Source organism: Naumovozyma castellii, chromosome 3 (assembly GCF_000237345.1).
Source record: "Naumovozyma castellii chromosome 3, complete genome".
Lineage (NCBI taxonomy): Eukaryota > Fungi > Ascomycota > Saccharomycetes > Saccharomycetales > Saccharomycetaceae > Naumovozyma > Naumovozyma castellii.
In genome coordinates, this window is record NC_016493.1 from 590,001 (window position 1) to 601,217 (window position 11,217).

The window sequence follows — 11,217 nt, forward strand, 5'->3', positions numbered from 1 at the left end:
ATCTCCCATTCAACAGTTGCAGGGTCCATTAGACGGACAAAGCTGTTTCGTGCCTTAGCAAAAAGGGTTTTATCATGCTCAATGACTGCAGTGTCTTAAATTGTATGCGATCAAAAAAGGCCTCCGTGAGCTATTGCTGGGTGTCAGTAGAGTACTAACATATTTTGGCTTGTCGAAAACAGTGACACGGTGTAGCATGTGTGGTACGAACTGCAGAAAATCTGCTTGTTTTGTGCAGATATAATGCTGAAACACTGCAGCCGCTGTCACTCTATTCGTTCTATAGTGTATTATATACAGACTATCATGTTAATATGGTACTACATAGTACAACTACCTATCCCCTCTTCCTTGGTATCTATACCTCTTTGAACAATGAATGCACCTAACATTGGAAATATTGCACTACTCTGAGATTTTAGGATTGCTGAGATCTCCGCTGTAACTTCAAGAAGAGATAGTCTTTAATCGAAGTTATGCCAAAATATTCCTGAAAATCTCTTGGTTTAATTTAACTTGAAATTGGTGAGTATACCGGTAATGTAGTAGTTTGGATAACCTCGTTGAACACCCTATCACCTACAAATTCCTCATCAGAACAATTTATAGATTCATCATATGATACGTTAAGATACGGTAGTAGCATATGGGTGTATCTTTTGGCCATATCACGAAACGTATAATTGCTCTCTTCATTTTTTTTTTTGGGATATATTTACCTCCTCCAATAAATGTTCTTATGGAAGTATGCGTTCAGACATGAAGCCATTAAGCAAACATCATTGGACCGATATATTTTATAATGTTTTTCCAACTTTTGTAAGCATTTAACTAAAACTGTTCCTTCATGGAATGAACAACCCTTTTTTTTAAATTGTGTGGCATTTGCCTTCAATAAAATGTGATAGAACTCCAGTAATTGCATGTTCCTTTAACAGGGTACAAATCAATAGACAGTAACTGGCATACATGTTGGAAAGTTCCAGGATTAATAACAGTTCAGCGGTTATATTAAAGTCTTCAGTCAAAATTTAGTGTCAAACTCCTTTCTTTTTGTACCTTCCTTGATTGCAGGAGTGAGATCTTTTAATCTTTACAAAAAATGAAGGGCATGTACCCACCTGGTACGGGAGTATGTTTTCAAAGTTGTCGAATTCTTTCCATTCTTCAAGCAGGCATCTGAGAATATCGTCCTCTTTGCTACATTTACTCTGATCTCGCATGCTAACACATTGGTTTCTTGATAGAATTTTGGCACCTGCGGTGACATTTGGAGCATACTCATTAATACTCTCAATCGTTTAATCATAGACGATATGTCGCCAATCGAAAAACTAGTTATTGTCTCATTGGAGGAAACCTGTGCTTCTAATGCGACGGCTTCCAGTTTTTTGTTTTGACATACTCACAAATATCATAACATCGGTATACTCATCCTCATCAAACAAGCATCCGTTTACAAGATTCGTGCTATGTAATAAACTTGGAATACAACTTAGAAATGGAAAGTCAGGAACCATTAGCATATTGCTGACATTATCAGTAGATAAACCAAGAATCAATGATCTCAATCCTTGATAGTCTTCTAAGATACCATCCAATTGATTGCAGATATCAATCGTTGTATGAGGGAAAGCTTCAGGGATCCTAATTAAAAAAAAAGCATTTTCTTTTAGTTTTCATTATGTGTTATCATCATGACACCTAGGTGGTTGTCTACAACATGTTAGGACTGATGATCATAAACAAGAACAAATATTTTGAGACATACTATATTTGAAAGATCATTTGCCATAGCATGTTGTAGACAGTTACATAGGTGTCATGATGATAACATTTCTTTCATAGCGGCTTCAGAACCCATTCTTTCGAATGACAACAATCGTTCAAGTTGTTGAATATTTTCAAGAATGAACATTATCACTTTTATAATATTTAAAGGGGGTCACTGCTTTCTCTGTCAGGGGTACTACCATCTTTCACGCCAAACATGATATTTCTAACTTTTCTTTTGATTAAAGTTTTGTCGTCCATTTTTTGTTGTTTTGGTTTAGGGTATAAGTTAAGGCATGATCAAACTTTCCAGGTTCCACAAGGATTTTATCGAGAGGAAGCACTTTTTTCTTTAACAAATGTCTAAATTTCAGTCCCATCTAGAGCATGACTTCCAATAACCTTGTGAAAACCTTTCACATAGAGTGAACAACTACTTCGGTTGGAAAAATAAAATAATTAGTAGCGCCTTAATTCGGTTATATTTTCACAGAATGTGCAACGAAGAAGGTTATTGTTTTCTTGTCTAATTAGAAATCGGTCGACTTCATTTCTTCTCACCCATTGTTGTTTGTTGATTTAATCACTTCTTTTTCTGTTCTCTACAGTATCTTCCGTCTTTTCGTATTTCTTTCTTTGACTTTCTTCTCTTTTAGTTTGAGTGTAGAGACATTACCAGCATTCAAGCTTATTGGATTGAAAACCGAACTGCCTTCTGTGCTGTCACACAAGGTGTACTGACTACCAGATGGGACTGTTTGCCCAGTGGTGTTATTATCTAAACAGATTCCTATTTGACACGGTATGGTTGAAGATTGCTTAAAAATACCTCTCATTCAACACATAAGATTACCCGGCGACCACGGGTAACCCTGGAATCTAGAAAGTTTCCGTCACAGGAAATCTTTAATTATACAGAATAATTCAGCCAGTTTTATGGTGACTCTGAACCTGACACGTAAACTTGACTTTTCATTACACATGAAATTGTTCACATTACAGGTAATTGTAAGATAATGAATCATCAGAAAAATTCCAAAATCACACACCGGGGAGAATATTATAATGAATAATAACACAGGCTAATTGGGTGCCAGTAATTCTTAAGCATGAAAACCGAAGAAGCCCCTGCTACCTGCTTCTACCAGTTTAAGTAAATGTGATCAAGTCTATATGCCAAACTAGGAAAAATTTAACCGTGAACGTAGCCTCTACCTTCAGTAAGAATGCCAAGTGAGCTTTTTCAAAAAAGAGAACGGGTAGCTAATGATATCGTTCCACCCCTTGAAAGAAAGCTGAGAAGAAAAGGATACTCAACAACTACTGTTTTGACAATTTATTCTCCTGAAGGTAACTCTTTTGAGCATATCGAACATTTTTTTTCGCTTTTATAAGATTAAAACTCTCAAGTCTGGCGGAAATGAACTGACAATGAAGCCGTAGGCTCGAACATTAATGTGAGGGTATTTCATCCCGAAAACTTCAAAGGCCACGAGGCACTACCTTTGTTAGGTGCGGTTCAGGAAGAATATGCACCCATGGTTTTTCGAGAGGTTCCAGGATAAAGAACTCTAGAAGAATAGAGATTTTTATTTTTTCAGACACAAGATTGTTGGTAAATTTGAAACAAAAAACACTTTAATAGGTAAAATCAAAAAGGGGTTTGTAATCTGAAGGTCTAATACTCTTCTAGTGTTATCGTATTCAAAAAAATATATTAGTGCTTGAAATTATAAACAATGAATCTCGTCTGATAATCCGTTTCCCAATTTTACATGAAGTTTATATTCGTTCTAGACCCCTCATGTGTTAAATATATTATTCTTGCCATGTTTTCTACCAATATTCTCGATCCTGCAGCTGTTTGCTCTAGTTAATGCTAATTTTATCAAATAGCTGATTTGTTTGAATTTTTAGCGATACTTTCGACTTTAATTATGTAAAGACAAAAGTTTCAAAACGTGTACAAATAAATAATTACAATTTTTTTTATAATAAGCTATTAAATATTTTATTTAGCAAATTCGTTGTCATAATCGACCAAAGTGAATCTGTATCTACAATCACCCTTATCCATTCTTTCAAAGGCTTCCTTAACACCCTTTTCACCAATTGGAATGGTTTCAACCCATAGTTTAATGTTGTTTTCTGAGACTAATTTCAATAGATCTCTCATTTCACTTATACTACCTAGAGCACTGTTTGAAATAGAAACACCCTTCAAACCAAATGGCTTCAAAGATAGAGTTTCATTTTGTTCTGGAACAGAGATAGAAACAATGCTACCACCGATCTTCATTGTGTTTGGAACTGTGTTAAAGTCAACATCAGTCAAGGAGCTTGCACAAACGACAATCAAATCAAATGTGTCGAAGTACTTGGTCCCCCAGTCTGGTTCTTCCTTAGTGGCAATGAAATGGTCCGCACCCAACTTCATGGCATCTTCCTTCTTAGCAGAAGTACGGGAAATAGCGTAGACTTCAGCACCCATAGCCTTAGCAAATAATAAACCTTGATGACCAATACCACCAATACCGACAATACCAACCTTCTTGTTTGGACCACAACCGTTTCTAACCAATGGAGAGTATACGGTTAGACCACCACACATTAGTGGAGCAGCCAAATGAGATGGGATGTTTTCTGGGATTGGGACAGCAAAATGTTCATGGACTCTGAAATAATCAGCGTAACCACCCTTAGAACTGTATCCGTCTGGATAATCTTGACCGTAAGTGGTAACGAATCCTTCACAATATGGTTCATTATCGTTCTTACAACGTTCACAGTCCAAACAAGAAAAGACTTGAGCACCGACACCGACACGGTCACCCAACTTCAACCCACTGTTACAATTTTCACCTAATCTAACAACAGTACCAATAATTTCGTGACCGACAACCAATGGTTTCGTTAGATCACCCCAGTTACCGGAGGCAGCATGGATATCAGAACCACAAACACCGCAACATTCAACCTTGATTTCAATATCGTGATCGTATAATTTTCTTGGGTCAAATTGGACCTTCTTTGGGTTCTTCCAGTCCTTGTGGTCTAGGACAGCGATACCTTGGAATTTTTCTGGGGAAGTGTAAGCCATTTTTATATTGTTATTTATGTAGTTGTTAGTTTTACTAAATGTATTTGATACAAAAAATTAAAGTCCATCCTACCAAATTACAAAAGTGGATTGACGTATGCCTTTTATACATCTGGATCCCCATATGCAATGGAAGCTCATCGAAATTTCTTTTTTCTTGTTTTTGTCAATGCAAAATTTTCCACCATTTCGCCCCGCTATTAGATAAACAATATAAGCTCGGCCGAATAGTTCGGCCGAATAAAGCCGAACCGGATGGCCAAAATAAGACCGACGGAACACGGAGCCGGAAATGTGTCAGCAGGGTTTTCTCCGTTAAATAAGTGACAAAAGTGGGGTTCTTCCACTGTATTACATAGGATGGGAACGGTGTTAACTTCTGAAAGGCTTCTCTGCATGCGTTGGTGAAAAACTTTCCGTGGCTGGGCTTGGCAAGCATATCGGTGTTGCATGTACGTAATTAGGTATTTGCCAGACTGGTATTTTTCTAGTGTGCGTTTCAAAGATAAGACATGTTGCTCTGAGACGGAAACAGAGGATATTTCTTTGTTTCGCTTACATGGGTGTAGAGTGAGTGTCGCAAGGTTCCTCTTCCTGCACGTACCATCATTTAAAAGGGATATGCTTTTTATGGAAGCATATAAGAAGCGTCATGTGAAGAAGCTAAATAGTTGATGCACCCATAGCTTACCAAGTTGGTATACCTCCCAAAGATTAAAATAAAACTTGATTTTGAAATCTTTTAACAAAGTAGTTGCTGATCCAATTAAATATTTGAAGTGTTTGTATTAAAACTAGTTTGTAAATTCTACATTTCAAGGGATATGGTACATTTTTGTTTAGAGCAAAGCTATTTGCAGAAAAACCTTGTGAGGAGGTCCATATTGTAGATTGTCAATTATTGATATTCATTTCCTTGTACCCATGTGGGTTACTGCTGAATTTTTGACATGATTTACTTTTTTCCTATAAATAATACCCTTTATTTTGCGGTCAAGCGGATGGCTCTACCATCGGACAATGAACTCATTTCATAGAAAAAAAGGTCGATATATAAGTTTTCTTACAACTTCCAAGTAGTTTACTACACTAACCTTCGTCACCCAAAAATCACTAAGAACATTACTATTCTAACGACAATGGCAAAAGATGACATGAAAGCCAATGTTCCCCGCAACATTTTCTTCACTAATTTCGGTTATCATTTTGAAGAAGTTGTCCATTGTTACCCAATATCTTTCTTTCTCTTTTCACTTCTCACCTTAGTGATTATGTATTTGGTTTTCTATAGTACTTTTGAAGATGATCTTTCAAAACTTTGGAAAGATGTACGCAAGGAAAGGCAACAAACAACTACCTTTGAATTACAACCTGTTGCTCCTAAACAAATACCAACATCAGAAACAGAAACAGAAACAGAAACGTCGCCCCCCACCGAATATTATTTTGATATTAAAAAGGAGCATATTCCTAAGTTCTTATCTTATCTCCTTATATTTGGAATATTTTACACTCTACCCTTCATCTTTTGGTATGGGCTCTTAATACTTTTGAAAATAGATAAGAAGGATAGTGTTAAGGAATCACAACCTTTATCTTTATTTAAAGAAATAATTGATAGGACTCCAAATTCCACTACAGCATCTTGGGATATTACTACTTCTCATCTAAATGATATGCTTTATGAGGGGAAAAAATGGCCAACAAAGTACATGATGTGGGATGGAAAGGAGTGCCATGCCTGGTTCATAAACCAAACGTCCTCTGTAAATGTACCCTTAGTTGATGAATTTAAAAAGAAAAATATAAGAAATCTGGAAACATACAGATATGATGCCCTCATGGCTTACGAATTTAAAGTTTCTCATGGGGACAACCAAGATTTTGAGTTATCGTAACAGATAACTTTAGTTTGAATTAATAGTTCTTGAATTTTTAGTAAGTATCTAAATTATATAGTTGTTCTGTTATTTTTAAGATATACCTTTATTTAAGCAAGGGTTTTATAAAAGTATATGTAAGTTAATTTTTATGCTTTTCTGGTTCTTATTCTTTTTCTATTTGCTTCAGTCTTGAAAAAAAAAAATAAAAATATTCTCAAGTAAACAACTCGTTTGATTCTCACCTATAAAGAATAAGGATTGTAGTCTTCCAACTCTTATGTTGTCTCCAACAGTAGAAAAACCTGATACTTAAAAGTTACGATAAAAATTCAAAATTCTCTAACTTTGAGGAATACTATTTCGTTATAGAAGTTACTACAACGATTTTTAATGGGGCCAACTCGTATTGTATTAAAATGATCTCTGAATGTTTTGTTGCAAAACTATTAATATTGATAGACTTCGATGTCTGGAGCAATATTGGTGCATTATGAAAAGGGTTCAGAATAGACGAGAGTGAAAAGAAAAGTCAGACACTATTAAAAAACACTAACTTCAACGAATTTATAAACAAATACCCTTTGTCTAAAATTATAAGAGTCATAGAACTGGTAGCTATTTCCATTTTCGAGAGGTGCTAGGGTCCAAAATGTGTCACCTATTATGGAATTCTTTTTCAATAAACGTCTTTAGAATTTTTGCATTACGTAACCGGAATGCGGAAAGAAATCATAAACGGCAGGCAAATCTTAATGTAAACACATCATCAATTGGTTCCCTTGAAATCATAACAAAGCATATTATAAACTTCAAGAGTACAAGAAGCAAATATTCGAGGAAATGACCAATCGAAAATACGAGAACGTTCAAGAGGCTGAAGATGTAGGCTTCCGCTACACTCCTGACCATTTCTATTTTAATCAACCAGGAAAGAGTTACGTCACGGATATGGCGCACTACCAGCGTCTTTATGACGAATCCATTGCTGATCCCGAGCTATTTTTCGATCAGATGGCAAGAGAATTTCTACATTGGGATAAACCTTACACTAAAGTCAAATGGGGGTCCCTTGAAAAGGGTGACATTGCATGGTTCCTTAACGGTGAGTTGAATGCATGTTACAATTGTGTCGATAGACATGCATTTCAAACTCCTGATAAGTCAGCAATCATTTTTGAAGCTGACGATGAGAAGGAGAACAGAATAATTACTTTTTCCGAGCTTTTAAGAGAAGTTTCCAAAGTAGCCGGAGTTTTACGATCATGGGGAGTTCAGAAAGGTGATACCGTCGGTATTTATTTGCCGATGATTCCAGAAGCTATTATTGCAATGCTAGCCGTAGTAAGAATTGGTGCTATACATTCCGTGGTCTTTGCTGGATTTTCTGCAGCATCATTGAAAGACCGTGTCGTGGATGCTGGTTGTAAAGTGGTATTAACGTGTGATGAAGGACGTAGAGGTGGTAAAACTATCCATATGAAAAATATTGTAGACGAAGGATTGAATGGCGTGGATTCTGTCTCCAAGATTCTTGTCTTCCAAAGAACTGGTAATGCTAACATTCCAATGACATCAGGTAGAGATTACTGGTGGAGTGAGGAAACGGCAAAACAGAGAAGTTATTTACCACCTGTTCCATGTAATGCTGAAGATCCTTTGTTTTTATTATACACGTCAGGTTCAACAGGGTCACCAAAGGGTGTGGTCCACTCTACGGGTGGCTACCTACTAGGAGCAGCAATAACTACAAGATATGTGTTTGACATTCATCCAGAAGATGTGTTATTTACTGCAGGTGATGTCGGCTGGATTACCGGTCATACATATGCCCTTTACGGACCATTATCACTGGGTACACCAACCATTATCTTTGAATCTACTCCAGCATATCCTGATTATGGTAGATATTGGAGAATCATCGAACGATACAAGGCCACTCATTTCTATGTAGCACCCACTGCATTGAGATTGATTAAAAAATCTGGTGAATCAGAAATTTCCAAATATGACATTTCTTCCCTGCGGATGTTAGGGTCCGTGGGCGAACCAATTTCCCCTGAATTATGGGAATGGTATCATGAAAAAATTGGTAATAAGGATTGTGTCGTTTGTGATACTATGTGGCAAACTGAATCTGGATCCCATTTAATAGCACCATTAGCTGGTGCGGTTCCAACCAAACCAGGCTCAGCTACTGTTCCATTCTTTGGAGTTGACACATGTATTATCGACCCTGTAACAGGTATGGAATTAAAAGGTAACGATGTTGTTGGTGTACTTGCAGTAAAGTCACCATGGCCTTCAATGGCAAGGTCGATATGGAAAGATCATAATCGTTATGTTGAGACATACCTGAAACCATACCCAGGATATTATTTCACGGGTGATGGGGCTGGAAGAGATCATGATGGCTATTATTGGATTAGAGGCAGAGTGGACGATGTTGTTAACGTATCAGGACATAGATTATCTACATCAGAGATTGAAGCTTGCATATCGGATGATGAATATGTTTCAGAGGCTGCTGTAGTTGGAATTGCCGATGATTTGACAGGTCAAGCAGTCATTGCATTTGTCTGCCTAAGAGATCCAGATTTGAATGCCGGTTGTGGTGATATCGAGACTTCAATGGGAGGGGACGCCACTCCTCCTGACTTCCATAGAGAACTTGTGTTACAGGTCAGAAGAGAAATTGGACCATTTGCTTCTCCAAAGGCAATTATAATTATTAAAGAATTACCAAAGACAAGATCAGGAAAAATTATGAGAAGAGTACTAAGGAAGATAGTTTCAAATGAGGCTGATCAGCTGGGGGACTTATCAACATTATCTAATGCGGAAGCGGTCCCTGACATTATGGATGCTGTCAAACAACAGTTTTTCTCAAAATTGGCCCACTAAGGACTAGTCATGCGAAGATGGTGAACGATCTCTGAATTAAATCATAAAATACAGATAATAATATATATCTTCATAATCTAATTAATGTACGTACAGTTTTTTGTAGTGATCGCGGCCCATCTTTTACTAAGGCCGAGAGGCTAATGAAAAATGGGTCATAATAATCATCAAAGAGGAATCGACAATAAGAACAATGATACCATCATCATGGTAGCCTTAAAACCGTCTCAATTACTGGACAATCTCCGTCGCTTTAGGTATCCACAAAAATTTACTCTCAATTCGATATGGCCCGCTAATAGAAGGGCAGCTGTCCTTGTTCTTCTCTTTATCGGGAAAAAAGGGGAACTTAGAGTATTACTGACCAAACGATCAAGGAATTTGAGGAGTTTCTCAGGACATGTAGCTTTACCAGGTGGTAAAGCAGACAATATCAGGGAAACTTTCGAAAAGGTCGCGAGACGTGAAGCTGAAGAGGAAATCGGGCTACCACAAGATCCTCAAGTATTGGAACAAGAGTATGGTATGAAATTAGAAGTAGTTACGACTGAGCTACCATGCTACCTGTCACAGACATACTTAAGTGTTAAACCTGTTGTCTGCTTTCTTCATAACAGCAACTTGGAATCGTTAGATGAAAAATACAGCAAGACCATAAATGGATCAAAATTCTTTGGAAAATTGAACCCTGGAGAAACCTCCTCCATGTTTTCCATTCCATTGTCTGATTTAGTGTACAATATTGCCCATACACCCCTTCAAACCACTTATCAATGTGAATATTCCAAGAGAGTCGATTTAATCAAAAGATGGGGAGGCTTGAAATGGTTTATTAGCCATTGTTATTATCCTGTTGTAAATAGCAGTGATATGGTTTGGTTACAAAACATTGAAGATTTGAGTTCTAGTGATGAAACTGAAGCAGTGCCTAAGTGTAGGGATGTTTGGGGACTAACAGCCAAGATTATATCCCATATCGCTCATGTGGCATATGGTCTTCAACCCGATAAAGAATACAGCATAGGGCACGAATATCTTATATATGGTTTACATGAACTTGGGGAGCAGATGAATACAAGGGAAAGAAATGCATGGGAAAAAGCCATGATCGTGGGAAAGAAGGGGTTTAAATACAGTGATGTTATTCCAAAATATTACATGGAAAAAATTGGAGATGATCCAGTATTTTGAGGCGCTATATAACTAGCTTCTGTGGGTTAAATACTAAAATTATGCAGAGAGTAAAAAATATTGACTTCTTGTATATTTTGAAAAAAGTGCGCAAGCCGGGAATCGAACCCGGGGCCCAACGATGGCAACGTTGGATTTTACCACTAAACCACCTGCGCTTATTTAATTTTAAAGAAAGAATCACTCATCTTTTGCGTGAAATTTTAACTTTTTTTTTTCCCTCACGATATCGTATAAAAATAATATGAAGGTATCTGAGCATGATATACTTGTGTTTGCCCGTTATTTAGCTATTGGTAGTAAATAGAATCATAAACAGGAGTCTAGATTTCAAGTTTGGTACTTGGTCTTTTACAGAGGCACGAACTG

General features: G+C 37.0%; 4 protein-coding genes and 1 non-coding gene across 5 annotated transcripts; 3 read left to right on the forward strand and 2 right to left on the reverse strand.

Moving 5' to 3' along the window:
• Nucleotides 1–3,784: 3,784 nt before the first annotated feature.
• On the reverse strand, nt 3,785–4,873 carry NCAS0C03020 (NAD(P)-dependent alcohol dehydrogenase; the record flags this gene model as incomplete). Its single annotated transcript, XM_003675610.1, has 1 exon — nt 3,785–4,873. One exon carries the CDS (start codon nt 4,871–4,873, stop codon nt 3,785–3,787), a length of 1,089 nt encoding a protein of 362 aa, XP_003675658.1.
• Nucleotides 4,874–6,012: 1,139 nt separating this feature from the next.
• On the forward strand, nt 6,013–6,771 carry NCAS0C03030 (uncharacterized protein; the record flags this gene model as incomplete). Its single annotated transcript, XM_003675611.1, has 1 exon — nt 6,013–6,771. One exon carries the CDS (start codon nt 6,013–6,015, stop codon nt 6,769–6,771), a length of 759 nt encoding a protein of 252 aa, XP_003675659.1.
• Nucleotides 6,772–7,596: 825 nt separating this feature from the next.
• Nucleotides 7,597–9,657, forward strand: NCAS0C03040 (acetate--CoA ligase; the record flags this gene model as incomplete). Its single annotated transcript, XM_003675612.1, has 1 exon — nt 7,597–9,657. The coding sequence occupies one exon, from the start codon at nt 7,597–7,599 to the stop codon at nt 9,655–9,657; it is 2,061 nt and encodes a 686-aa protein (XP_003675660.1).
• A 150-nt stretch (nt 9,658–9,807) lies between these two features.
• PCD1 (8-oxo-dGTP diphosphatase) lies at nt 9,808–10,848 on the forward strand (the record flags this gene model as incomplete). The annotated part of the gene is made up of 1 exon (XM_003675613.1): nt 9,808–10,848. The coding sequence occupies one exon, from the start codon at nt 9,808–9,810 to the stop codon at nt 10,846–10,848; it is 1,041 nt and encodes a 346-aa protein (XP_003675661.1).
• An 87-nt stretch (nt 10,849–10,935) lies between these two features.
• Nucleotides 10,936–11,006, reverse strand: NCAS0Ctrna1G. Its single transcript has one exon. It is a non-coding gene; the product is annotated as a tRNA-Gly (tRNA).
• Between the last annotated feature and the right edge of the window lie 211 nt (nt 11,007–11,217).